General features: G+C 45.4%; 1 protein-coding gene across 1 annotated transcript in view; it reads right to left on the bottom strand.

The window, feature by feature from the left end:
• The window catches only part of A2M (alpha-2-macroglobulin), a 31305-nt gene extending 13169 nt beyond the window's left edge, over nucleotides 1-18136 (bottom strand). The window contains exons 1-18 of the mRNA XM_050896409.1: nucleotides 18048-18136; nucleotides 16181-16364; nucleotides 14944-15103; nucleotides 14026-14078; nucleotides 13485-13505; nucleotides 12974-13142; nucleotides 11636-11720; nucleotides 10647-10770; nucleotides 9249-9363; nucleotides 8900-9009; nucleotides 8223-8381; nucleotides 6575-6802; nucleotides 6171-6234; nucleotides 5528-5670; nucleotides 3511-3660; nucleotides 2669-2839; nucleotides 1900-2038; nucleotides 34-142 (exon numbers count right to left, since the gene is read on the bottom strand). Of these exons, the coding sequence (XP_050752366.1) occupies nucleotides 34-142; nucleotides 1900-2038; nucleotides 2669-2839; nucleotides 3511-3660; nucleotides 5528-5670; nucleotides 6171-6234; nucleotides 6575-6802; nucleotides 8223-8381; nucleotides 8900-9009; nucleotides 9249-9363; nucleotides 10647-10770; nucleotides 11636-11720; nucleotides 12974-13142; nucleotides 13485-13505; nucleotides 14026-14078; nucleotides 14944-15103; nucleotides 16181-16364; nucleotides 18048-18136 (2273 nt within the window). The remainder of the gene's footprint in view (nucleotides 1-33; nucleotides 143-1899; nucleotides 2039-2668; nucleotides 2840-3510; nucleotides 3661-5527; nucleotides 5671-6170; nucleotides 6235-6574; nucleotides 6803-8222; nucleotides 8382-8899; nucleotides 9010-9248; nucleotides 9364-10646; nucleotides 10771-11635; nucleotides 11721-12973; nucleotides 13143-13484; nucleotides 13506-14025; nucleotides 14079-14943; nucleotides 15104-16180; nucleotides 16365-18047) is intronic.
• Nucleotides 18137-23507: the final 5371 nt, after the last annotated feature.

Here is a 23507-nt window from a genome sequence, read left to right as displayed (position 1 = left end):
TTAAAAAGGAAGGAACTAGCCCAAGATGCTCACCTTATAGGTACTAAACTCCAAATCCAAGTTTCTGGGAAATACTTTCGGACTGTCTCCGTCAGCTCTTCAGGAGTGCTTAACGTGGCATAAAGTCTCTCTGACTGAATGCCTGAATCTGATGAGATGGAAAAGAAATCAACTACTGATAATTCCAAACAGGTGAGATCTACATCAGCATCATGTTTTGATCTGAGAAAGTGGCAATCTATGTGGCAATCAGAAGCTGTGCTGGCAGCAGATGTTTGCTGTGGCTGTAGTGAGCACTGGTACCAACAGCAGTGAAGTTTCAGAGTCAGGGCTTATCAGCAAGAAGAGCTAGCCTTCCATTATTTCCCGCTGGTCTCCAGTGAACCTCAAAGCTTGTGGGGCAGCACTTCATAAGGTTAAAACAAGGCTGTTAGAGCCAAGAGCCATTTATGACCTTCTGTGCAAGCAGCCTTTTCCCTTTCAGGTACAGTCTTAATGTGATGTCCTTCTCCATCCTATCAGGCCAGCTAGCAATGGAACATGCCTCTGTCGCAGTGGTTTTTGTAGGGTCATTGTGACTCAGAAAACCCCCTCCCTGCCAAATCTATGGCCTCCTCAAGAACTAGGCTGAAGATGCTCAAACTAAAACCATGCAGCTGGAATTTGGGAGGGGTAAAAACAGACTTTTGACTAAAATAAAATTTTCACATTCAAAAATTATTCCCAAGAAAATATTCTGAGTTTGGGATGAAAGTTGGTAAAAAATAAGCCTTCGTTTTACTTTGGTTTTGAACAATTGGAAAACAAAGATGGGGTGGGTGGGACTTGGTTTGCTTGGCTTTTACAAACAGAAAGAGAAATACACCCAAACAGATAAAGAAGAAAAGTTCTTAACGAAATTCTAGTTTTGGTCATCTTTACTTGGCTAAATTAATTTCTATGTTTGGATAACAATTGTGTAGCTAGCAAGTATCCATACTATCTGTGCAACGGGCACCTCCAGAGTCTGAGAAGGTCTCAGGGCACGAGTGAAAGATGCTATCAGAGCTGTATCACATAGCTCCTAGCAAGAGTGACAGGTGGCTTGCTTGTATTTGTCTATCATGGTATTTCAGTCTTCTTACTGCTGCCTATTTCAGTTTAAAATAATTTAAAAGCATCTATCCTGCATCTTAGCAATTTGTGTCAGAAGTTGAAATTGTCTTAAAACTGGACATGTACAAAAGCACACGTTCTTGTGCCAAGGGAAAACTCTCTGAATCAGTTATCCAGCTAGCATAACTCAGATTTTCTAGGATATTTCCCTTAATATGAGACTCTGGAGGATGATAAGGCCAATTCTGTCACCCAAACAGCTACAAGTGTAAGAGTTGAGATAGCCTTTAGCAATAGGGTGGGTCCATTTCAGACTGGACTTCTACCACACGCATTTTACCATTCCAAGCCCCCAAAGTCTACAAACTTGTCACTGAAAATTTTTTCATCCACTTCATCTGGGTTTGACCATACATAAAACTGGATGAGTCAATGAGGACAGACTGAAAATGGTATTGGAGATCCCTTAAGTGATATCTGGGAGAAGAAGTCTACTGTGAAAGCCTAGTGAACAGAGAATTCAGCAGCAGAATAATATCCTCTGCTCTGCCAGAGTCTTTGAAAACTACCTGGTTCTGCTGACTTCTAATGTGGAGTTATCAAAGCTTGTCTGTAGACCTTCACAACCCAGCAGAAGAGATAAGCTCCACACTCATGCAGAAGCTGAAATCTGTGAACCCACCAATTCAGTACTACTTCCAAGGGTTCAGTTCACAACCCCAGCTCTTGTTTAAGTATTCACCCCAAAATACAGACAGGATCTCTGTTCAGAACAGAGGTGATAACAAAACCCAGTTCGTTTACCGCTTGTCCTCATTGCATGTATAGGTGCTCCAGACATGACTGAAGATGCAAGGCGGGGTCCTGCAGGCATGTAACCCTCAGTGCTGCAATACCAAGGTTTCCTCACCTTGGTATTTGTGAAAACCTTTAAACCCATTTCCTATGGGAGAGAAACCCAACATGGTTTTTTGTTACTGATTCTTGTTGAGGTTTACACAGCAGACCTGATATTGGTATTTTGCTGCCTCAAAAGGAGAAGCTGTTACTGTCTGTGGATTCGACCTTGAGATGATCCCCCTAGCCTTGGGTCTGGGTGCCTGGGTGGCTCAGAGAGACCAAAGGATAGATCCCCTCTGTTTGTAGGGCACTGGTTCCAGTCCAATTCCAGTCTAGGGGTCAGGGTGAGCCAGGGAGTAGATACAGAGTTTTCTCTCTGGAAGGAAATGTCTGTGGCTACAATGCAGCTCAAGGACGTATTGATTTATTTGGGGTAACTGTAATGGCACAGGATTATTTACCTCCCATTAGAACCTCATTTCAAGTCAACCTCAAAGCTCTTCCTGTAAGAGGAAAACTTTGAGATTGATCCCTTTTCCACCAAGTGGGGAGCAAAGCTGGCAAGACAGGTGAAGCTTATGACTCTCACTGAACTTGCCTGTGGCTAAAAATTAGTGTCAGATCATTCAGATTCACAAACCCTTCCCTTGTTACATTGCATCATGCCACAGAAGGCTTAAGCATTCTCAGTCCTTCTCCCACTCCACTCCCTAACCATGCAAGAGGGCTATACCTTTAGGATGCTGTAAGCGTCCTCTTCGTTCACCTCCACTACTGGAGAATAGGTGATCCCATTCAGAACTATCTTCTTCAAGGGGATGCAGTTGTCCAGGGGCTCCTCCAAGAGCATATCTGGACCATGGTGATAGTCATGCAATTCCTTCACTGGCAGCAAGCTATACACCTAGGCAGAAAGAGCCAGGGTATTTTGCATTTTCAGTGTCCACTGTCACAAAACACAACTGAGGGAGTTGGATGCAAGCACCCTAACAGTCCCATCACCTGCACATACATCCACATTGCTATGGTCCTCCCTGTGGTGGGAGCAATGGGAATTTGGGAGTCAAAAAAGAGATCCAAATTTGGAGATATTGCCTCTTTTGTTATGGACAGCATGTTACTCTGGTTATTATGGCTCAAATATATAAAAAATGACACTGGCCAGCCCATCTGCAGTACTTTTTATCCCTACTCAGGGATTGTCGTTTGCTGCTTGGCATGAGGGGAACAAACTCTCTGACACTTCCAGACACTACTCCATGAAAATTAATCCATGGCCGGAGAGAATAACTGAAAAACAATCAACAAACACACAACAGTGTTTGTCTCTGGCCAAAAGAAGCAGTCGCCTTAAAAGAGCTTCCTAATTGCCATCCCTACAGTCACACAAAACCCCTAAGAAACAGCTGCTGCCCAGTTCTCATCTTCTTGCCCACTGGAGGAAGACGAGAAACAGCACAGGGCAGCTTTCCTGTGTCGGCACTGACAAGAGGGACTGTTCACTGTTTCCACTCCAGCACTGGGCTGCACTTGCTCTGACCACACTCCGACTTGCTCCACAGACTAAGCACTTACAGAGCTGGGTGACAGGTCAGCTTCTGGCTTCATGAGGAGAACGCTCTTGTCCACAGCACGGACAGCGCAGAGGGAGTTCGGGGAGGCTCTGAACAGCAAGTGAGCATCAGAGGAAGGCAGGCCTTCAGAAGCAGAGAAGCTCAAGTCCACCTGTAGCCACAGGAAAAGCTATGTCACAGATGCCCTACCCTTGCAGGACTTTTCCCTCCAGTTGAATGCATCAGTTCCAACCTTACAAAGCCCACATATACATGCACACACACACACACACACGCACACTCACTCTGTGCTACTGCAGAGCTGGGTTTCCTTCCTGCAGTGCCAGAGGAATCAGCACTAACAGTTCTTGGCAACTTCAAGCATCACAATTGCTCATAAAACTTTTAAGGCAGTTTTGGGTTTTATGGCCACTGTGAATGTGATGAGATAATCCCACATAGTAGCTAGATCCATTCAGGCAGCTGGGCATGGTCTTGAACCACGTCCAGTCTCTGTACTGCACCCAGATATTGTATGATGTGGAGAGAAAACAGGCTTGCAAAGACCTTGCTTAGCAGATTCTTTGGTAACATGAGAAGTGATGCCCTGGAGCAATATTGCAATATCTACTGGCTGGTAATGATTCTGAAGAACTGGCCTGTTGGTTGAGGCCTGCCAGACTTGTGTGCCTTCCCCAAAACTTAAGTCACAACTTTAACGACCCCCTACCAACCTCTGCCCTGGAAGTTCTTGCTAGCAGAAGTTGTTGTCATCACCATCTCACATTATTTTGTAATAAGATGGCTGACCTACATAAATCTTCCCTCTCCTCAGCAGTACAAACCCTCCCCTAACATGCAATGATCAAAGCATCCTTGGAGTAAATATGTTGCCTGACAAAGCAGCATCAGCTGCCAGTCTCCCTCACGTCCCAACCAGATCACAGCATGCCTTCTGCTGACACCCCCCACCTCTCCCAGGGTGGACTTATAATCTTGAGACTGCAAAAACAATATTCTTCAGGAAATGGGGGAACAAGGGCTGTAGCAAGCTTGCTACTAGGAAAACTGTCTAGCATAGAGATAGCCCAAAGTCTGTCCTATCCAGTCTGACAACAGCTTTGAATTCAGGATGCTTTCAGAGAGGAAAGCAGTATCTAAGCATGTAAATCACTTGGCACTTGGCTTGCACCCAGACCTTAATACAGTGCATAGTATGACCTTTAATATATGAACAAAATTCAGGTGACCAAGCCTCTACAGTGACACCGGTCTCAAGAACTCATTTAGCCTGGGTTTTAGCAGGACAAGGGACTGTCTTTAGCAGTGCCCTGTCCACTATTCTGAAGTCCCGACGGGAATTTTTGAGGTTGTTCTCTTCTTAAGGCTGCTCATACATCAGTCTGCTTTTCTGCATAAGGAATATGTGGGGCTATAAGAGAACAATGGTCCACATGCTCACAGAAAGAAGGTTGTATTTTTCTGCACTCTTTCAGTCCCACCATTGCTATTGAAGCACCACTGTGCATTGCTCAGCAGGTTCAGGCAAGGTTTATCTCCATTTACATACAATAGAAATTAAAATGACAGGATGAGATGTATAGGAGTTGAAAGATCTGACAAGTATTAGCTTCGCCCACTGGGTTGGGGCTGTGTGTGTTTTATTTTTGCTCTGTGACCCCACAAGCAGCCACCTCATTGCTGGAATGAGTTTGTGTGAAAAGGAGTGAAATACATGTCTTGCAGTATGACATAAGACATGTGGCCCCCTTTTTTCTTCATCTGTGAGATCAGTGGCTGCGACTAGTTGCTAAAAGGGGTTTTATCAGTGCAGTCCCTGCTAGCACCTTTTTTCCAACAGCTGATCTCTTCCAAGCTAGCACAAACCATTAAGCAGTGAAGCTACCTAGAACAACTGATAGGTGGCTTGTCCAGTGTTAGTAAATCTAAAGAAATGAGCTTAGCCAGGCTAAATCTAAATAAATGAGCTTGATCGTGCTGCAGTCTGATGGCTGCTCCCTCAAGAAGTGGACACTTACCTTATTGCTGAAACACTTTTGTATGCTGAACTTGGTTGAATCAGCAATCACCTCCCTGCTGGGGGCAGTGGTGTAGACAAGCACTTGGGCCACTGGCGCAATATCAGCTTCTACAGGCAGCTGTAGCAAGAAGACCCCATTGGCTAGCAAACAAAACAAGAGCAAAAAGTTAAGGTACAGGAAACCTGCTCTTGGAGCAGCCAAAATTCTAGGTTTGACTTCATGGTGAACTTCATCCTAGCCATGATGAAACTCCAGGCCTCCAAGTGGGATGAATTGGTGCTCACAGAGATGCATAAGTCTCACTGTCTGACTGAAAAGGGCTGTTTCAAGTGCTGTCTTCCAGTGCATAAACATGCTGAATTTTGGTTCAGCTTCTACAAACAGACCATCAGTCTGTGTCTCCTGGGAGCGCTGGAGCCCCAGAAATGCAGTGTCAGAAGAAAGACAGCTGGCACAGGGGATTAGAGCAAATCTGTGCAAAGCCTAAATAAAGGCAGACAAAAGAAAGCTCAAACTCTTCCCATATCTTAGGGGACATGGAGATGTGGATCCCTGTATTTATCTGGAAGCAGCCTGTATGTCTGCCACAGTTGCCTAGCCTCCTAGGACAGTGACAATTTGGCAGGGGAGAGGAACTCACCACTTTCCTGGTCCAAATCCAGAATGTGGGTGCCCGCTTGCTTAATGATTCCCTTGGCCATCACCTGAATGGAAAGAGAAACCCTGGTGTGATTGAGGTTGTGCATAAGCCAAACCTTAAAGAGGGGGAACCTGAGAGGAGAGCAACTGAGCTGTATGTCTGCTGCTCGCACCCTGCTCAGCTGCTCTCTGCCTCCCTGAGGCAGAATCCCAGTGCTCACCCACGGGGCACTGGGACATCCCTACTCTGCTGCGCTTAAGCCAGACCCTCCTTTTTGTGGGAAAAGAACATACGAAGGATGATGGGAAAGTGTTTAAAGCTTGCTGCCACAAACCACAATTTCCGTCTCCAGCCCCCCTACAATTACCAGTGACAACCTCACTGTATGGCAGGTGCAAGCTTACCAGGTAGTAAAAGACGATTTTCTTCTGCTCTCCTATGGCCTCTGGAGTAAGGATATAGTGCACCCGGACCTCTGTGGAGGATCCACAGCTTAGTGTCTCAGACTTGGGCTCAATTTTGAGGAAGCTACTACTAGGAGAGTAAAAGCGCTTTAGTTGGAGATAGCCTTCTTCATAATATGGAACAACCCAGGAACGGTCATAGCAGTAGGGGTGTACTTTATGAGTTGCCTGGAAAAGGAGAAAATACACACATAGATCCTCAAACACAGGTGGCTGAACTGGAGCCAAAATTCACGGCCTAATACTAAAGGTTTGGTATTTTTTGTATTTAAGCAACAAGGTAGTCTACAAAAAACCCCCATGATTTTGGAAGATGCAAGACAGGGTGGTGGTATCCTTAGCAAATCATTGGGAATGATCTCACTCCTAGAGAAGCTGGAGTTTGTCTCAAACAAGCTGAATCATATCAGTCGTTTGTGTACTATCAGTATCGCTTCAAGGGCTCTTTACCCTAATACCTTGCCCTCTTTAGTATCTTGGTTGTTTAAAGAGAAAAGAAGCTGATTTTCATTTTTCTTCTCATTGTGGGCACTGGAGAAGGGATAGTGCTGTTCAGTTCAGAGATTACCAGTGCCAAGATCAAGCTAAGGATGCTACAGAAAAGGAGGAAAAGCCTCCACCTAAAAATTCAAAACCTAAATTGAATAGAAGTTTAGGAGCTGAGAGAGTCCAGATCTTCTTAAAAATGAGAGCAAGGGGAAGATATTTCACATTTAGAAGGGTGTTACTTCAGCATTTCATGTGCCTCACGTGCCCTTATTTCCTTATCTTTCTCACTATACTTGGGAATTCTTGCCTTTTCTTCACGCTGCAAAATTCTGAAAACTTCAAGCACCTAGTGGTAACTTCTGGATATTTTTTTAATGGTTTTAATCTGTGACAAGAGAATTGTAGGGAGTAGCAAATACAGTTCTAGACAATCTGCCCTATTCCAGGGTGAGATATTACGAAATCTGCATATTACACACATATTGCATTTTCCACTAACAAAAGGATGCTCAGCAGCACTTATTTTTCCCAGATAAACAAATTCCACACCAGGGAGAGAATTTCTGTGAATGGTTCGCACTCTTTTTCTCTTTATGGCAGGAAAAAAAAAAAAAAAGAAAAAAAAGGAGGAGGGCAGCTTAGGAACTTGGAATGCTAAATTAAACACTGAGAGATGCAGATTGCCTTAACTGACCACAAAGGATATTGAGATGAGATACTTGGGAAATCACTTAACTGAAAAGACAGCGAAGCACTAGCAGCACTCCACCATGGGAGTTAGACCCGCCCTTGAAACAGATTTGTCTAGGTAAGGCTGGTGATCCCTTGGAGCAGAATGGACTATTATGATCTCTTGATGTCACTTCTAACCTTATATTGCTATTGCCAAGCAGAAATCAAATACTTACAAGCTAACTGCAATTGTGACTTGGCAACCTGGTTTGTTGTACAACTATTTCCACCATACTGGTATCAAGGTTGGCACAACCAACCAGGAACAAGAAGCTAAGTGCTTTTGCATATATAGTAGAAACTTCAGAGGTACTCCCCTTCCAGCCCTGTGGGTCACTTCATCACCTCCTCTGCCCGCAGGACTCACCCTAATTCCAACAGAATCGAAGTACAACATGGAAGTGTTCAGGGCAAACTGTGCCCTGCCCTCTTCATTTGTTGTGTAGTTGGTTTCCTGGCCTCCTTGTAAAGAAATCCTCACAATTTCATTGGCGATTGGAGCACCAGACCCATCCACTAGTTTCACCTGGAGGAGTAAAAACAGTACAGTATAGAAGGAGAGGAATGCCTGTCACCTGAACAGACTGATAGGCCACCAAGCTAAGGATATTGGGCTCATGTCAGACAAGGAAGCCTCCACTGCACTTTACATGTGCATCACCTATCTCTTTCAGAGAAAGCTGCAAACTTTCTGAACCTTATTTCTTTGGCCCTTTCTTATCTCCACCTCTGGGTCAGAGGAGTGGACGTGGAGATTGACATGCACTCACATGCCTTAGGCCTCCTATTAAACAGGTGACTGGAAAAGCAGTATTTTACTTGACGGGAGAAGCAGAAGCGCAAGGACAGAGGGGTAAGCAGAATGAGGGCTGTGCTCTCAGCTGCTGTTCCCTAGTTCGAGAGCCTGCAGAGGAGAGGAGGCCTACAGGGATTAGCAGCACTGAGGTCCAGCATCTTTGCAGAGGGGAGGCATGTATCTGTCCAGGAGGTTCCATAGGATGATTGTTTGGCACTCATGGCATTCCACTCTCACGGTTTCCCTACCTGCCCAAAGAAGGGGATTCCAGGTTTGTAGTGGGAGTCTGAATGCTCAAAGGTGATTTTGCTAATGGTGGTTGTGATCTCAGAGAAGCTTGTTCCAGTCAGCTCCACTCCTGCAGGAAGAAGCATGAAGAATTAATTTGCCTCTGCCTGACCAGAATTACTTTTACTCCAGGCCAACCCTCCTTTGCCGGACAAGCAATTTTGTTGATGGTCCTGGCCTCCAGGTAGAAAAAGTTTAGGATTCCAGAGAAGCAAGAGTCTGCTTTTCTCCCTCATTCCTACTTGGCAGGCCCCTCTGCTGGTCTCTCCTGGGCTTATTACACGGCTTTTCGATCCAGATGATTCATACCTGTCTCCTCCTCTTTAATCTTAGCCTCCACATGGAGCTTATTCTCATATCCACTTCTCTTGAGCTGGAATAACTTGGTCTTTACCATTTCAGAAATGCAGCCATAGTTGTCTGTCTGTTGGACGGAAACAAACAAGGCCATTATAGTCTCATTTATATAATGTTTATCCAATTTCATGAATCCATCACTGTGCGTTGCTCTGAACTGGAAGAGAAGCCCATAACCTCACAGATCATTCCCTCTGTTGTTTTTGTTAAAACTGGAAAAGCACATAAATAACTTGGCAAGGAGCATTTTGAAGTACTTGCCACAACATCAGAGCAAAGAGTTTGCAACCTAGAAGATTTTTGTGTATGTGTGTGTGAATTTTGAAATTGCAAACATTTGATACAGAAGCATAGGGAATTATTCAAGTGTATGCTACACAGGAAATGTTTGCCAGGCATCAGGCACATTAGAATATAGCTGCTGACTTAAAATGCACAAGCCATATGAGTGATACATAAACCAAAGCCTGTGTATGTGTGGAAAGAAGATGACAGCTGGAAAAGTATTTCCAAAGCTTGCCACATCTCTTCAGCATCTTCATATACAAGGCAGGTCTCCACAGAAAAGGGAAGAGATGCCTGTAACAGAGGTTAGCACCGCAGTGTTCATATTTTCTTTTAACATGAATAACAACATCAGTGGCAGAGGCAATTGTGGGGATCATACTGTAGCAGACCCCAAGGACGATAAGAATGTCTTCTGCTTGCTTTCTTGTCTTGGCATATTTCCACAATTGCCATTACCCCAGCTTCTGTCAATTAAGCTAGTGCTGTTGCACCTGTCCATGCTCCAAACACCATTCAGTTTTGCTCTTGTAGACTTGCCAGTCTGAAGAGTGAAAAAAAGTGATATTTTTTTCTATCTGTCTTAACCACTGCTGCTAAACCCATATTCCTTTCCTTCTTGCTCAAACTGCATCACCCCTCCCCTGGTCTCTGCTCCTTTCCTGCTTCTAACACCAACTTCTGATCCCACACGCTGTCTCTAGTGTAAGCCAAGCCCAACTCTGCTCTCATCGCTCGTGCCTTTTCTATCATCTCACTTCTCTCCTACACTCTCTACACTCCATCTGACCTTTTTTTTGTTTCTTCCATCTCTTCCTTCTCCATCAGCTTCTTGCCTTTACACACATCTTTCTTAGTGCACAGACCTTCCCCCTATTTTTACCTTTCACTTTTCATCTTGCACCCAATCTTCTCTCCTTCTTCAGGCTTCCTTAAAATACATAGAGTCTCTCCCCTCTTCGCACTATGCTTGTACATACTCAGAGCAACCCTGTGCCTACAAGGCATGCTCAATAAACCACACTTTCTCCTATCACTCTACCCACAAGTGTAATCATGACTCACCTGTCCAGAGAACTCATCACACACTGCTTTAGCCTCTTCGCCATAGCAGGCGGTGGCTGCGTGTTCAAACTTCCGGCAGACACGGAAGCTCACGAGGCCAGGAACGGGCTTCCCAAATGTGTATCTACCAGCAGGGAGGATTGAAAGAAAAACAGAGCCATTAGGAATGTAAGAGGGATGGAGAAAAATGACTAGCTCACCCCCAATGGAGCCAGGACTCTTCCCTAGAGCTGCCTCCAGGATACAGCAGGGTCATCACAGGAAATAAAAAGCAGAAAGAAATTTGGTAACATTTTAGGACCAAGCTTGGCAATGAGGGCAGGAGCACTGAATCTTATAGTCCTGATTGCATCCCTGGGAATAATATACAAGTCTTCAGTATTCATTTACCCTAATGCTGATTTAGTTGAGAGTACCCCTCACCTTGGAGAACATGTTGCAAGTATCTACCCCACCGTCCAATTCTGATGGAACTGGTTCATGTTTGTATGTGCACTGGGTCTTTTGGCTTGTTCTTCAGCCTGAGCTGTGGCTCTCCCTGCAGGATGTGTGGAACATTGCGATGTGGAATCAAATGAGGTGGCCCAAAGGAAAGAGGGCAGCTGCATCGCTTACGGTTTCCTCTCAGCAATGACAAGTAGAAGCCACAGTTAAAACATCATTCCCAGATAAACTAAACTGAAGACCTCTTCCCTAGCACTGTAGCTGGTCTGAAATCCTCTGTAGCTGGTCTGAAATCCTCTATGACTCAATAAATATGCAAAAAAAACTTTCCCAAAAAAACAGAAGAACAATATGTTACATACAAAGTGCCCCAAGCAATAAATTGTTGCCTTTTGTCTAATAGTAGATGTAGTCTGTTTGGTCCTGGGGCCCCAAAATGATTGAGAAATATAATGAAGTATCATATCTCAGTCTCCCAACTGAACTTTCAGCAGCAGCTGAAGAAAAACCTGAAACCAAGAAGGATTTGAAAGAATGACACTCACAGACCACAAACCGTCACCTTCAGCTTCTCATCAAGAATGGTGATCACCTTGGGCATTTTCACTGTTACTTCAAATTTTGGCAGCACTGCAGCAGAACCAAAGGAAAACAGTCTATGTGGTGGGGAATAACATAAGAATGAGACATGAAGGCTGCTCAAAGGCTATTCTTACAAATTAGCTGAAACCCTTTTGCAACTAAATGGTCAGATTTTAGCGGCTTCTGTCACCTGCACATGCCACTGAAGTCAGTGAAAACCACAGGCACTCAGCCAACCACTGTGCCAGGTAAGAAGACAGGATTATTACACCAGCTATTAAAATACAGCAGCTTCTTAGATAGCACATGGGTTATCAGTCCCACAGCAGTAGGATACAGTAAAATAGAGAGTTAAGTCAATAGAGGTCTCCCACAAACAAACAGAGCTGGGACTGCAGCCTGGTCTCTGCATTTCCAAAGCATGTAGATCTTACCAATTTGCAAAACAGGAAGACCTCATAGCTTCCATGGTGACTTAGCACAGGGTGACATCACATCCAAATCCAGCTGCAGGAGGGGAAGTGGATGGTGACTGTCTTGGGAGAACTAGGAGGGATTCAGGGCACAGGGCACACGAACAGTCTTTGAAAGAGGTCAAAGCACTTCCAGACTCAGGACTCATCTCTGCTGCTTGAGCCAGATCATGTCAGACCATGTAACAAGGGCTGCAGCTGGATTGCTGGGGTGGGAAGCTATGTTGGTTGCAACCATGTGCAGGTGTGTATTGGGATACCATTTTCTTGCCAAGCAGATGGAACTGGCATGGGGGTGAGAGCACCAGAGAGAGGTTAAGGCACTAAGGCGTCATGCGAGCTATAGGCTTAGCTTGTGGGGAAAGAAAGGCAAGATCTGAATTTACAGACAGCCCCAGCCCCAGAAGGTCAGGACTTTGGGCCTTAGGCAGGGGAGACCCAGACTCATAGCATGACACTTGACAGGTGTGTAGCCAACTGGAGATGAGCCTGAGGCCTTAAATCAATCACCTCTGAAAGACGGTGAGGCTTGTGGTTGCTAGCACAGACCGATCCAAGCACATTGCTCCTCCTGATGGGAGCCTTCCTGAGGTGGGCAGTCAGAAGAACTGCACTGCATGGCCTGGGGCTTAGGGAGGGGTGGAGACAGGTCATTCAAGTCCTTCAGTCTTCACTCCTCAGAAAGGGATGATGCTTGGGAGTGAGAGGACGTAGAGACATTTTTCCAGCCATGCTGGACATCCTGGTCAGATCTACCATGCTGTTCGATTAAGCTTTCATGCCCCATGGGACTAGCTGTTAGGAACTTGAAACTGCAGCGACAGTTACCATACTCCTCCACAGAGAAAGGATGCCGAATTGTCTTCCCAGAGGCCTTCTGTGCCACCACTGTGTAGGTCCCTTGCATAGGTTCAGAGGTGAGGTTGAAGAACAGCTGGATTAATCCCCTCTTTAACTCTGCCTTTGTCCACTGGTACAGACGGTTTTTCTTTGGGTCCTACAGATAATGTGATCACAAGGAGATTGTGAGAACAGTGGGAGTCTGCAACAAGAACTAAAAAGCACTAGCAAAAGCAGTGAGGGGAGGCTCAGCCCCAGTGTTTCAGGAGGGTGCAGGGCAGGAGTGGGGGGCACTAGCAGAGTTGTGTGGGGAGCCCAGGGCTGGACAATAGAAGGAGCTGTAACCTGGGCCCAGAGTTAAAGCTCTGTATATTCCAACTAATGTAATGGACCTGCTTAATAAGTAAAATAGACAAGAATCATCTTGAGGCAACTGGTAGTTATTCTGCCCAGGTTGAGGTGCAATAAATGTGAACATGAATTGAATGTTTGTACATACCTCGATATAAACCAGGGGAAACTAGAAAAAGAAGAAAGGAAACAGCATATTTAGAGAGAGTGCAAGCAACACAGTCAAATCACCAGGGCTATGATCATGTTTCAGGGAACAAGCTGATCACCCAGTGGGATAAGGAAAAAAAGTTCCTGGTATGAAGCAACAGAGCTTTTTGAGGTACATCAAGAGGAGGGGCAATCCCTTGTCTCAGGCAGAAAAGTCAGCTGAAATTACTAACACTGGATGATCTGCAATACTAATAAGAGCAGGTGTACACTGTGATAATGGCAGATTTGCTCACTGCTGAGGTGTTTACACCAGCACCATTCATTTGCAGTTTGTCAAACCTTTCCAAGAATGCAGAAGGCAGCCTTATGCAGAAACTTGAAGAACAGACCCTGTTAACAAGATCTGAGGTAACCCAGGAATTGCACAACTATCTCAGTGTACTGAGAGCTCTCCCCAAAAGACACTTCTTTCCTCCCTTTCCCCACACAGATGATTTAAGGCCAAATAACTAGTGAAAAGGAAGTATCATACTTACCACCTCGTTCAAGGGACGGAAGTCTTTATCCAGAGAAACAATTCTGAACAGGACTGATGGAAAAAGGCAGACAGTGAGGTTCCACAGTGCAGTCACCGACCAGAAAATATCAGTTGCAAAAACCAATGGTACAACAGAGAACAGAGCTGTTCTCTTCTAAAGAAATTCCATTCACTAAGAAAGCTAAGTCATGCTAGAAGGTTACCCATGTAAGAAATTACATGAATAAGAGGATGTTAAGAGCAAATCCATGGCAGTGTGAATATCTTACTGATCATAGGCCTCAGAATCTCATTAATCAGGACCAAAGTTAAATTTAAGTTGCCTTTGTCTACTTTGCAAGGATACATTTTTACATTGGAATTCACATGGGTCTTCTAATTTTGTTATAACTAGATTAACTTCTTAGGAAGGATGAATGCAAGCAAATTATTTCAGCACTTGGCTGCAAGTTTGTGTTGGCTCTGGATGGATAGAGAATTCAGTGCCTCTTTTAGGACATTCGTTTCTGTCCAAGCCAAATTTTGGAGATCAATGGCCCAGAAGAAATAAATGGCTTATATAGTTCTCTCTGTCTTCATTGAGCAAAATCAGCTGCCACTTTGAAAGCTATTTCATGACTTAGTCTGAATTTTGGCCCTGTTCTCTATAGGACAAATATCCAGTCTTTCTCTGATTTTAATGCAGACCCTAACTGCATGGACTACAACAGAGCCCCCAGTGCAGGTGCCCCAGATATATGCATGTATCTTAAGGTTCCCCAAATTGTTCCTACACAGAGCATTAAAAACATAAGCCTCAGCCATGAGGTTGCGGTTCTGACCTCCACTGAAAACAGTCAACATCTGGCCAGCACAGTCCAACAGTTTTAGTACGAATTTTTGCTTCAAACGCAAATCTCCACCCCTTCCTCAGTACCTGTCTGTCCAGGCTTGTAGATGGGTTTGTCTGTCTGGACGAAGACCAAGCTCTCAGAATTCTTGACCAGCACTGACTTGCGGCTCCTGAACTGCAGTGTTGCTCCCTTCACCGTCACAGTGATAAATGTGACTGATGACTGGCTATTTGATTTTGGAAGCTGGAGAGTAAGAAGGCAACTATGTTACAGACCACCTTTAAAGGCTTCCTGAACTGAACTGGCCTTCATGAAATAACAGATCTAATATAATCCTAATGAACCCAACACAGAGGTGAGGGGAACTATAATCAGGAACAAGAGACTGATCTTTACTTGTCCTATACTCCTACTCATTCCTACTGCTGTGCAGTGATTGTGCAAGTATTGTGCAGCAAAGAAACTCCCAGCTCTGCCACCCAATTTTAAGAAATTCTTACTGTCCTGACCAAAACCTTTCTGTCCTTTTCCTTTTGACATTCACAGCGGCAATGGAATAATCCCCCTTCTCTTTCAGATAATGTTGCTAGTCCTTGCAGAACATTTCCTTTTCCAAACCAGACATGCCAGATCTCTATACATCTCTCTCCAAGTGACATAATTCAATCTTCAGCCTATATCTGACAAACCCAGACATAGATGCCAACCTGTTCAGTGTCCTGAAGGCCAGTTCTTCAGCCTTCAGGCCAAAGACGTAATCTATGCTCTGAGCCAGATGACCAACCTTCCTAGTTGCCTATGACTTGTTATAGTCCCTGGGGCTATCAATTACATTAAGCTATGAATTTCCTGCTTCACTCTCTTTTTTTTCAGACACAGGCAATCAGAGCTCTATGTTCTTACATTAATTCAGTGTACTATATCCACAAGGCAAGAAGTATCTGAGGTCCAAAAGCTCTACCCCAATTTGAAGGCACTCAAGTGACAATCTGTGGCTGTTGAAGGATGATGTGGAGAGCCATTTGAAGAAGCTGTTCACCAAACAGCCATCAGGAGTGTCAATACTAAAACCACTTCTTTCTTCTGGCCTCTCCTCCTCCTGTCCTAGAAAGGGGCTGGCTTTCCAGGGTTCAGCATTTGCCTTTCAGGTAGCGTGCTAAGATCTCTCAGCAGTGAGAGGGCGTTGACGATGGACATGAACATACCTTTGGCCAAGAGGGAAGTGAATACCTACACAGTGTTACTCTGATCATTACTACTCAGTGCCCTTACAGTTTATGCCTGGCACAAGGGATCAGTGCACAAGGATGAGATACTCACAGAGAAAGGGATGCAGGTGAACACGTCCTTCTCTGACACCACGTCATCAATCAAGCTCCTGTTTTCCCCTTGATACTCAAGTATGGCACTCAGTGTCACAGACTCATTCAGGTGGGTCAGCTGAACACAGACTTTCTCAGGAGAATCAGTGTGTATCAGAAAGGGCAGTAGCACCATATACTGCCTAGAAACAGGAGAAGGACAGGTCAGAGGAGCAGGAACAGGTAACAGGAGCTCTACAGAAAGAACAAATAAACCAATCTGATGACTATAGCCTTCCCTGTACAGGGAGAGAGGTGCATTTTCTAGGAGTGTAACAAGATTTCCAGCATGTCTGTAACAGCAGGGGAAAGCAGAAAGGCCAGTCTCAAAAGTAAAATACCACAGGAAATCCTCAGTGCAAACATCTGGAAGGAATATATGTTTTTCCAGGTTCTGGCACAACAGCAGCACTTCCTCCTGGGACGCCAGTGGGGAAAAGTCAATTGTCACCTTTGCTAGACACTGTTAGTAGGATTCAGGAGCCACACAAGTGCGGGTACCCAGTGAATAAACGCCATCATTGACTACACGCTGCAAACGGTCTGTAGCACTACTCTCATTCCTCGCAGAGACCCAAAGCTGCCACAGCGTGGTGCCAGATCTTAAGCAAAAACACCGGAGCAAATTTCAGGTTTTCAGGGAAGCAAGCCCCTCTGTCTCAGCGGGAGCAGGGGGTGCCTGCTCAGCCCTACGCAGCCTCCCTCCCAGCGGAGCAACTGGCCGGTCGTGTCCCAGTGCCCAGCACTGCATCTGGGAATCAAATCTGATACGCCTAATGGCAAGCGTGCTTCCTTTTGGGTGGGCGAGGACTGGCCACTGACGGGCATCCCCAGAGCAGCGAGCAGCTGGGAGAAGAGCCCTTGACACCTCAGCAGTAAGGTAGGGCATTCCCTTTAGCGGTAGGGGAGGCTCTGACACCTTTATGTCCATCAGTTGGTCTGCGGGGAGAAAGCTCTGGCCCCTCAGATCCCAACCCTGCTGTCTGCTTACCCTGCATTTGATGAAAGCACTGCAGCACAGCCTTGCTTTGCTGGGGAGGAAAAGACATTGCCATAAAGCCAAAGGAGAAAGTCACCGGGATGTTAGGACCCCTTGTGCGCTGCTCCTGCCATACATGTACACACATGCACACAACACACACTCCCTTCACGTACAAACAGGGCAAAGGGGGTGAAGAAGGGATGCAGCACAACATACCCTCACAGACCTTAACAGTCACGGTCTTACAGTGCCACATAACCCTGGGTGAGAAGGGAATTTTCATTCCGTTTGCTGAGCTGAAAAATGTGAATTAAAAAAATAAAGCCATTTCTAGTCATGACAGACCTGTTATTTGTTCCTTTTTTTCCATTATGAATCAAAAAAACCACTCCCATCTCCTGGGCATTTCAACCTGGGAGTAGGGTAGTCAACCCAAAATGAAACCCTTCATTGTCTTTTCAAAAAAGTCTGTCTCTTAAGAAAAACTGAATGTGTAAACAGTTATAAAAAGTTGCCTTTCAAAAGAACCAATTTTGTGCAGAAAATTTTGTTGAAATCCTGTCAATTCACTGAAGCAGCAAAAGGTATTCTCATGGACCTTTCCCTCTTTTTTCCTTTTTTCTTTTTTTTTTTTCTCTGAAGCTTTACTGATATTTCAGTTTCACAGACTGTTTTGGGTCCCTCTGAAGCACTAGAGTTGCTGTTTGTAGAAGACAGTTTACCCATCCCTGATGTCTTTATTCCTGGGTAAAAGAAAGTAGGCAGAAGATAAGAGAAAAAGCAACAGACACAGGAATACAACCCAGGTCTCTTGCCTGCCCAGAGACCCCCCTGCGTAGCTTACGGCTCTGTGGCGGGTGAGGTGTCTCCAGGAAGGAAGAAGAGGAGAAGGAGGAAGATGTTTGGTTTGATGAGCAGCCCGTCCTTCCCCATGCTGCAGAGCAGGACGTGATGAGTCAAGCAGACACCCAGCCTGGTCCGGTGCTGCTTGTACTCCCCCTCTGCTCTCCGAGTCAAGCCCTTTATACTCTCCTCTGCAAACAGCCCGGGGGCTGGAGGTGATAAGGGCTGGGGGCCAGGGCCCATCTGGAAATGAGGAGAGGCAGTAAGGAGGAGCCGGAACTAGCAGCTCTGAGTCCGGGCAGAAGGCCAGGCACTGGGGGGGAGAGGGAGGGGAGGGTGCCCAGCAGGCGGGAGCTGTCTCTCTTTTGGGGCAGGGCAGCAGGCAACCGAGGAGGAAAGGTAGTAGCTAATGAAAAGGAAGGCTAACAGCAGAGGATAAGGGGAAGGCCTCCATTTCTGGCAGGGCTCCCTGTATGGAGCTGGCCACGGCACTGGTCATGGAGGCTGCTGGAGGAGCAGAAGTTTGATTTCCTTCAAACTGGGAGCAGGAGATTGAGCTAGGGTTCGGGAAACAAGAGTGGGTGTGCCTAACCCCCACTTACGGGCAAGAGCTGAAAACAGGGAATGCAAACTCTGAAAATCTTCCCCCTCCACCCACCTTGCTCCCTTGTGCTCTCCATTCCTGGTCCCACCAGGGCTAGTGCCAGGAAAAGGGGCCAGAGAGTGCCTGGACAATCAAGTCATCTAAGATAATCTGGCCTTCACCCTGACAGAAACAGGGACAGTGACATGATAGGAAGCTGCCAAAAGTTCAACCCATTAACAGCATGTAACACATTAACCAGTTCCCCAGAGCAGCAGCTGCCCTCACACAGCAGAACAGACGTGGCCTGGGTCTTGTTTTCCCTGCATTGGTTCTTGTTCCAAGTCAAGTTATTGGCACATCTAGATCAAATTATTGCTGTTTGATGCAATCTTTCCTGGTTTCATTATGTGAAAATCCACGTAATGCACTGTGACGGGCAATGTCGTATCATAGCGGGAAATTTCTTTTTGACCATTGTCTATACTGTCTTTACCTTGGTCTGCAGCAGGAGGATCAATAGCTCTGGTAATTATTACCCTTGCAAGTGGCAGTAGAATATCTGTCTTACTTATAGTCCTAACGCAAAATCCAAAGAATGTTAGAGGATGTAAAGTATAATTTTCAGATGAAAAAGGGTGCAGGATAAAATGATTATCTGTCTGTCCTTCCCCTCTCCTATCATCATCAGAAGTTTGGTAAGCTCAGGAACTTTGGAGTTAAGAAATCCAAGTGCAATGAGATAACAAACCTTCATTACAGACCTCATTCTGCCCTGCAGTGACCTGCATGGGAAAGGAGAGGATAGTAGTGCATGTCCAATTTCCTTGGGAACTGCACAAAAGACAGCCCAGGCTTGTGCTCTACCTTCTCCATCTGATGCCTAAAGGTTGCTCTGCCTGCGCAAAAGAAATGTAACCCAGGAAGATCTGCCTCACCCGCAGAGAAGAGGATTTGTACATGAGGTGGTCAAAGCCTTTTTGAAGATGACACTTTACATTGGTTTGAACAGGTTGGGAGCCAGACTGATTGAACACAAACCTTACAGGAAAGAGGTGCAGAACTGCACACAGCAGAGGAAGCTAGGGCTACCCTTTTCGGCAAATAGCCAGACAGCTCACACTGCTCATAAGCCAGCTCCCGATCATTAGGACCTTGGTCAAAAATGTGCTGTGTAGCCAAAAACGGAAGAGAAATTTTTTCAGTCAATTGAGAGGAGCAAGATTTTAAAGGCTTGAGAATCCCAGTAGGTACCAATGAACATGCACAGATACTGAACTGACTTTTAAAATCTGCCTTCAAGCTGCTTGGCCTCCATCCCATTCCCAATAGCAACTTGGGCCCCAGCAGTCTAATTTCAAGGGTCTCCGCACGGCCCATGTGATTCAGCTTGTAGGTGGTGGCACAGCCAAGGCAGTGGCAATGAGTTTTCCCTCTCTCACCTGCCATTTCCACCTGCTGTGAGTACAACTGAGAAGGCCAACAGGCTTTCTAGACCTTTTTGGCTAGATTTTAAGTGGTTAACTCTAAGCTCCTCAAGAAAACTCCTGCAAGGTGTTGGCCTATCCATGAGGAGAGTGTGTTTTAGTATTAGTTTTCCTGGATTTCTATCAGTGAATCTGAAGTTCTGTCACTTGGCGTAGCTCAAAGGGACAGGTGCCCCAACTGTGCAAAAAAAGCATTAAGTATCCTGTGTCTGAACCAAGAATCCCGCTGCATTCATTGATAGCATCACAGAAGTGCTGGTTGGAAGGGAGCTCTGGAAGTTATCTAGTCCATCCTTTCACTTAAAGCAGGACTGCTCCCAACACTGTCAGCGTGACTTTGTCAAGTCAAATCTTGAAAACTTCCAAGGATGGAGAACCTACCATTTCTCCAGTGATCTGTTCCAGTGTTGCACTAATCTCTGGTGAAGATGTCCTTCCTCATGTCCAATCTGAACTCCCCAAGCTGCAGTTGCAGCCATTGCCCCATGTTACATCTTCTGCCCCTACCAAGAAAGGTCATGTTCCAACATCCTTGTAACTGCCTTTCAAGTATTTGTAGACTGCTATTTAATCACTCCAACCTCCTCTTGGCCAGACTAAACAAGCCCAGCTCCCTCTGTCACTCACTGTGGGTCATGCGCTCCATACTCTGACCAGTTTGGTAGCCCTCCATTGGACCGTCTCCAGTTTCTCCACGTTCCTTTTGAACTGGGGGTCAGCAGACCAGACACAGTCCAAGTGCAGCCTCAGAAATGCCATCAAGAATGAGGATTGTAACTTACCTTGATCTGCTAGCCATGCTCCTCCAGTATTCATTCATCGCTGCTTACAGAGTTCATCCAAAAAGAACTTACTTCCAAGAAAATTAGTATATATCAATCAGCTATATCAACATGCTCTAGACAGAAGATTAAAAGCTCTGCCAAAGATATTTGTTCAACTGCTTTTCATGGAAATTAATATATTTGCTTCAAATTCCTTTAGTATTGTTAAAACTGAACCCAGAGAGGCTCCATGTGCATCGTTGAAAATAAAATCTGCAGCTGAAAATCCTTTCTCTTCAAAGAATGGTCAACTTTTGAGGCAAACTAATGTATTTATTTATTTTACATTTCCTGAGCATCTCTTTGGGATGAGATTGAGAGGCTGTGTTTCAAGAGCTAAAAATTAAAATAGTCTAGTATGCACTGCACTGTAAAATCCTAGGGGAGGCAAAGCTGTTGCACTATTCACAAGGTAAACTAGGCAAGCTCAGAGACATGCTTACCTCACCTACACAGATCATGATAATATGAGAAGCTGTTTCTTCACTGGGGTTCTCTGGAAAAGTAACTGCTAGGTTTCCTTCTGTAGATGATACCACCATTTTGACAAAGCAGGCAAAGTCTCCAGAAATATTTCATAGGGCCTGGCAACTTTCTAGGAATCAAGGACAGCATCTTCTTTTGATAGTTGAGTGGACTCTGGCACAGACAAAATGACTCACCCAAAGTAACCCAGACAATCTGAGATGAAAACTCAAAGTTTTTAGCTCCTAGTACACCGCTTAAAATACCGCGGTTTTCTCACAGTTTTCCCAGGTCTGACTGTGGCAGGCATGGTTATTGAAAAGTAGACCTACCCTTGCTGAGAACATTCCCACCTTAAGCCTCTCAGCTCAGTGAACTCTATATGAGGCTCAGCAGACATCCACTTAGCTGAGTATGCTAAGGTCTGTATTTTTGTCTTCATCTGCCCTGATAACCTTCATGTGTTACATCCTCTATGAATGTCAAGCCCCACATACCAGCAATATGCAATGGAAGGCATTCTGTAAATGGCAGTGTGAGGAGTCTGCTGTGCTGTTGCAACTGGATTGCTCAAAACTGCATTAAGCTGCTTCTTTCAACCAGGTGATGCAAGGACAATTTCAATTATTTGAAAAGAAAATTGCTGGAGGGAAACAGCAATTTTCTTTTTGGAAACAAGTTCTTGTTTCTGTATTCTCTGTGATTTCACAGTTGTTTGTAGTGCTTATTTACATGTGACACAACAGCATCAATCCCACTAACAATCACTTCCAAATTATTTGTAATCTTCCTTGTGAACCCCTGATCTAGCATTTTCAGATGAAACCTCCAGTGCTTGGGTCAATTAGTTTTTCCCTAGCCCTTCCCTGCCATGCACCATGCTGCCTAGTTCTTTACTTTCATTATCTCTTAATTTCTGTCTCTCCTTCACACTTGCCTCCTCAACCTCATCTCCCCAGACCTGTCCTTCTTACCCACCCACCTCCTTCTACCCAAATTGCCTTCCTTGTCCTTACCTTTAGCAGATCTATCACAGAATCACAGAGTGGTTGAGTTTGTAAGGGACCTCTTGAGGTCATCTGGTCCAACCCCCCTGCTCAAGCAGGGCCACTGACAACCAGTTGCCTAGGACCATGTCCAGACAGCTTTTGAATATCTCCAAGGATGGAGACCCCCACAACTTCTCTGGGTAACCTGCACTAGTGCTCAGTCACTCTCACAGTAAAAAGTGTTTCCTGATGTTCAGAGAGAACCTCCCGTGTTTCAGTTTGTGCCCGTTGCCTCTGATCCTGTCACTGGGCACCACTGAAGAGAGCCTGGCTCTGTCCTCTTTGTGCATTATATATATTAATATATATTATATATACATTAATAAGCTCTCCCCTCAGCCTTCTCTCCTCTAGAATAAACTGTCCCAGCTGTCTCAGCCTCTCCTCATAGGAGAGATGCTCCAAGTCCTTTCATCACCTTTGTGGCCCTTCATTGGACTCTCCAGTATGTCCATGTCTCTTTTGTACTGAGGAGCCCAGAACTGGATACAGTGCTCCAGGTGTGGCCTCCCCAGTGCTGAGAAGGATCACCTCCTTTGACCTGCTGGCAGTGCTCTGTCTAATGCAGCCCAGGATACCATTCACATCCTTTGCAGCAAGGTCACATCACTGGCTCATGTTCAACTTGGTGTTCACCAGGACACCCAGGTCCTTTTTTGCAAAGCTTCTTTCCAGCTGGGTCACACCCAGCATGTACTGGTGCATGGGGCTGTTCCTCCCCAGCTGCAGGACTTTGACCTTCTCCTTGTTGAACTTCATGAGGTTCCTGTCAGCCCATTTCTCCAGCCTGTCTCTCCCAGAACAAACACACACCGCAGAACACCTACCACTAACCTGCTGCTTGCCAAGGCTTGCAACTCACTATTTGGAAATCCCCACAGAAACACTCCTGTGCACTGTATCATATATGCATAGTGAGGTGGATGTTCAGAGCAGGCCACAGCTGCTGTGTGTGCTTCAGAGACCACTCATCTAGGCTCAGCGGTGTATGCCCACTAGTATGCAGCAGATGTGCTGGACACGTACACTCAAACCCTCACCCCACAACGGCAG

This window comes from Gymnogyps californianus, chromosome 1 (assembly GCF_018139145.2).
Source record: "Gymnogyps californianus isolate 813 chromosome 1, ASM1813914v2, whole genome shotgun sequence".
NCBI lineage: Eukaryota > Metazoa > Chordata > Aves > Accipitriformes > Cathartidae > Gymnogyps > Gymnogyps californianus.
This window is presented reverse-complemented; position numbering and strand designations above follow the sequence as displayed.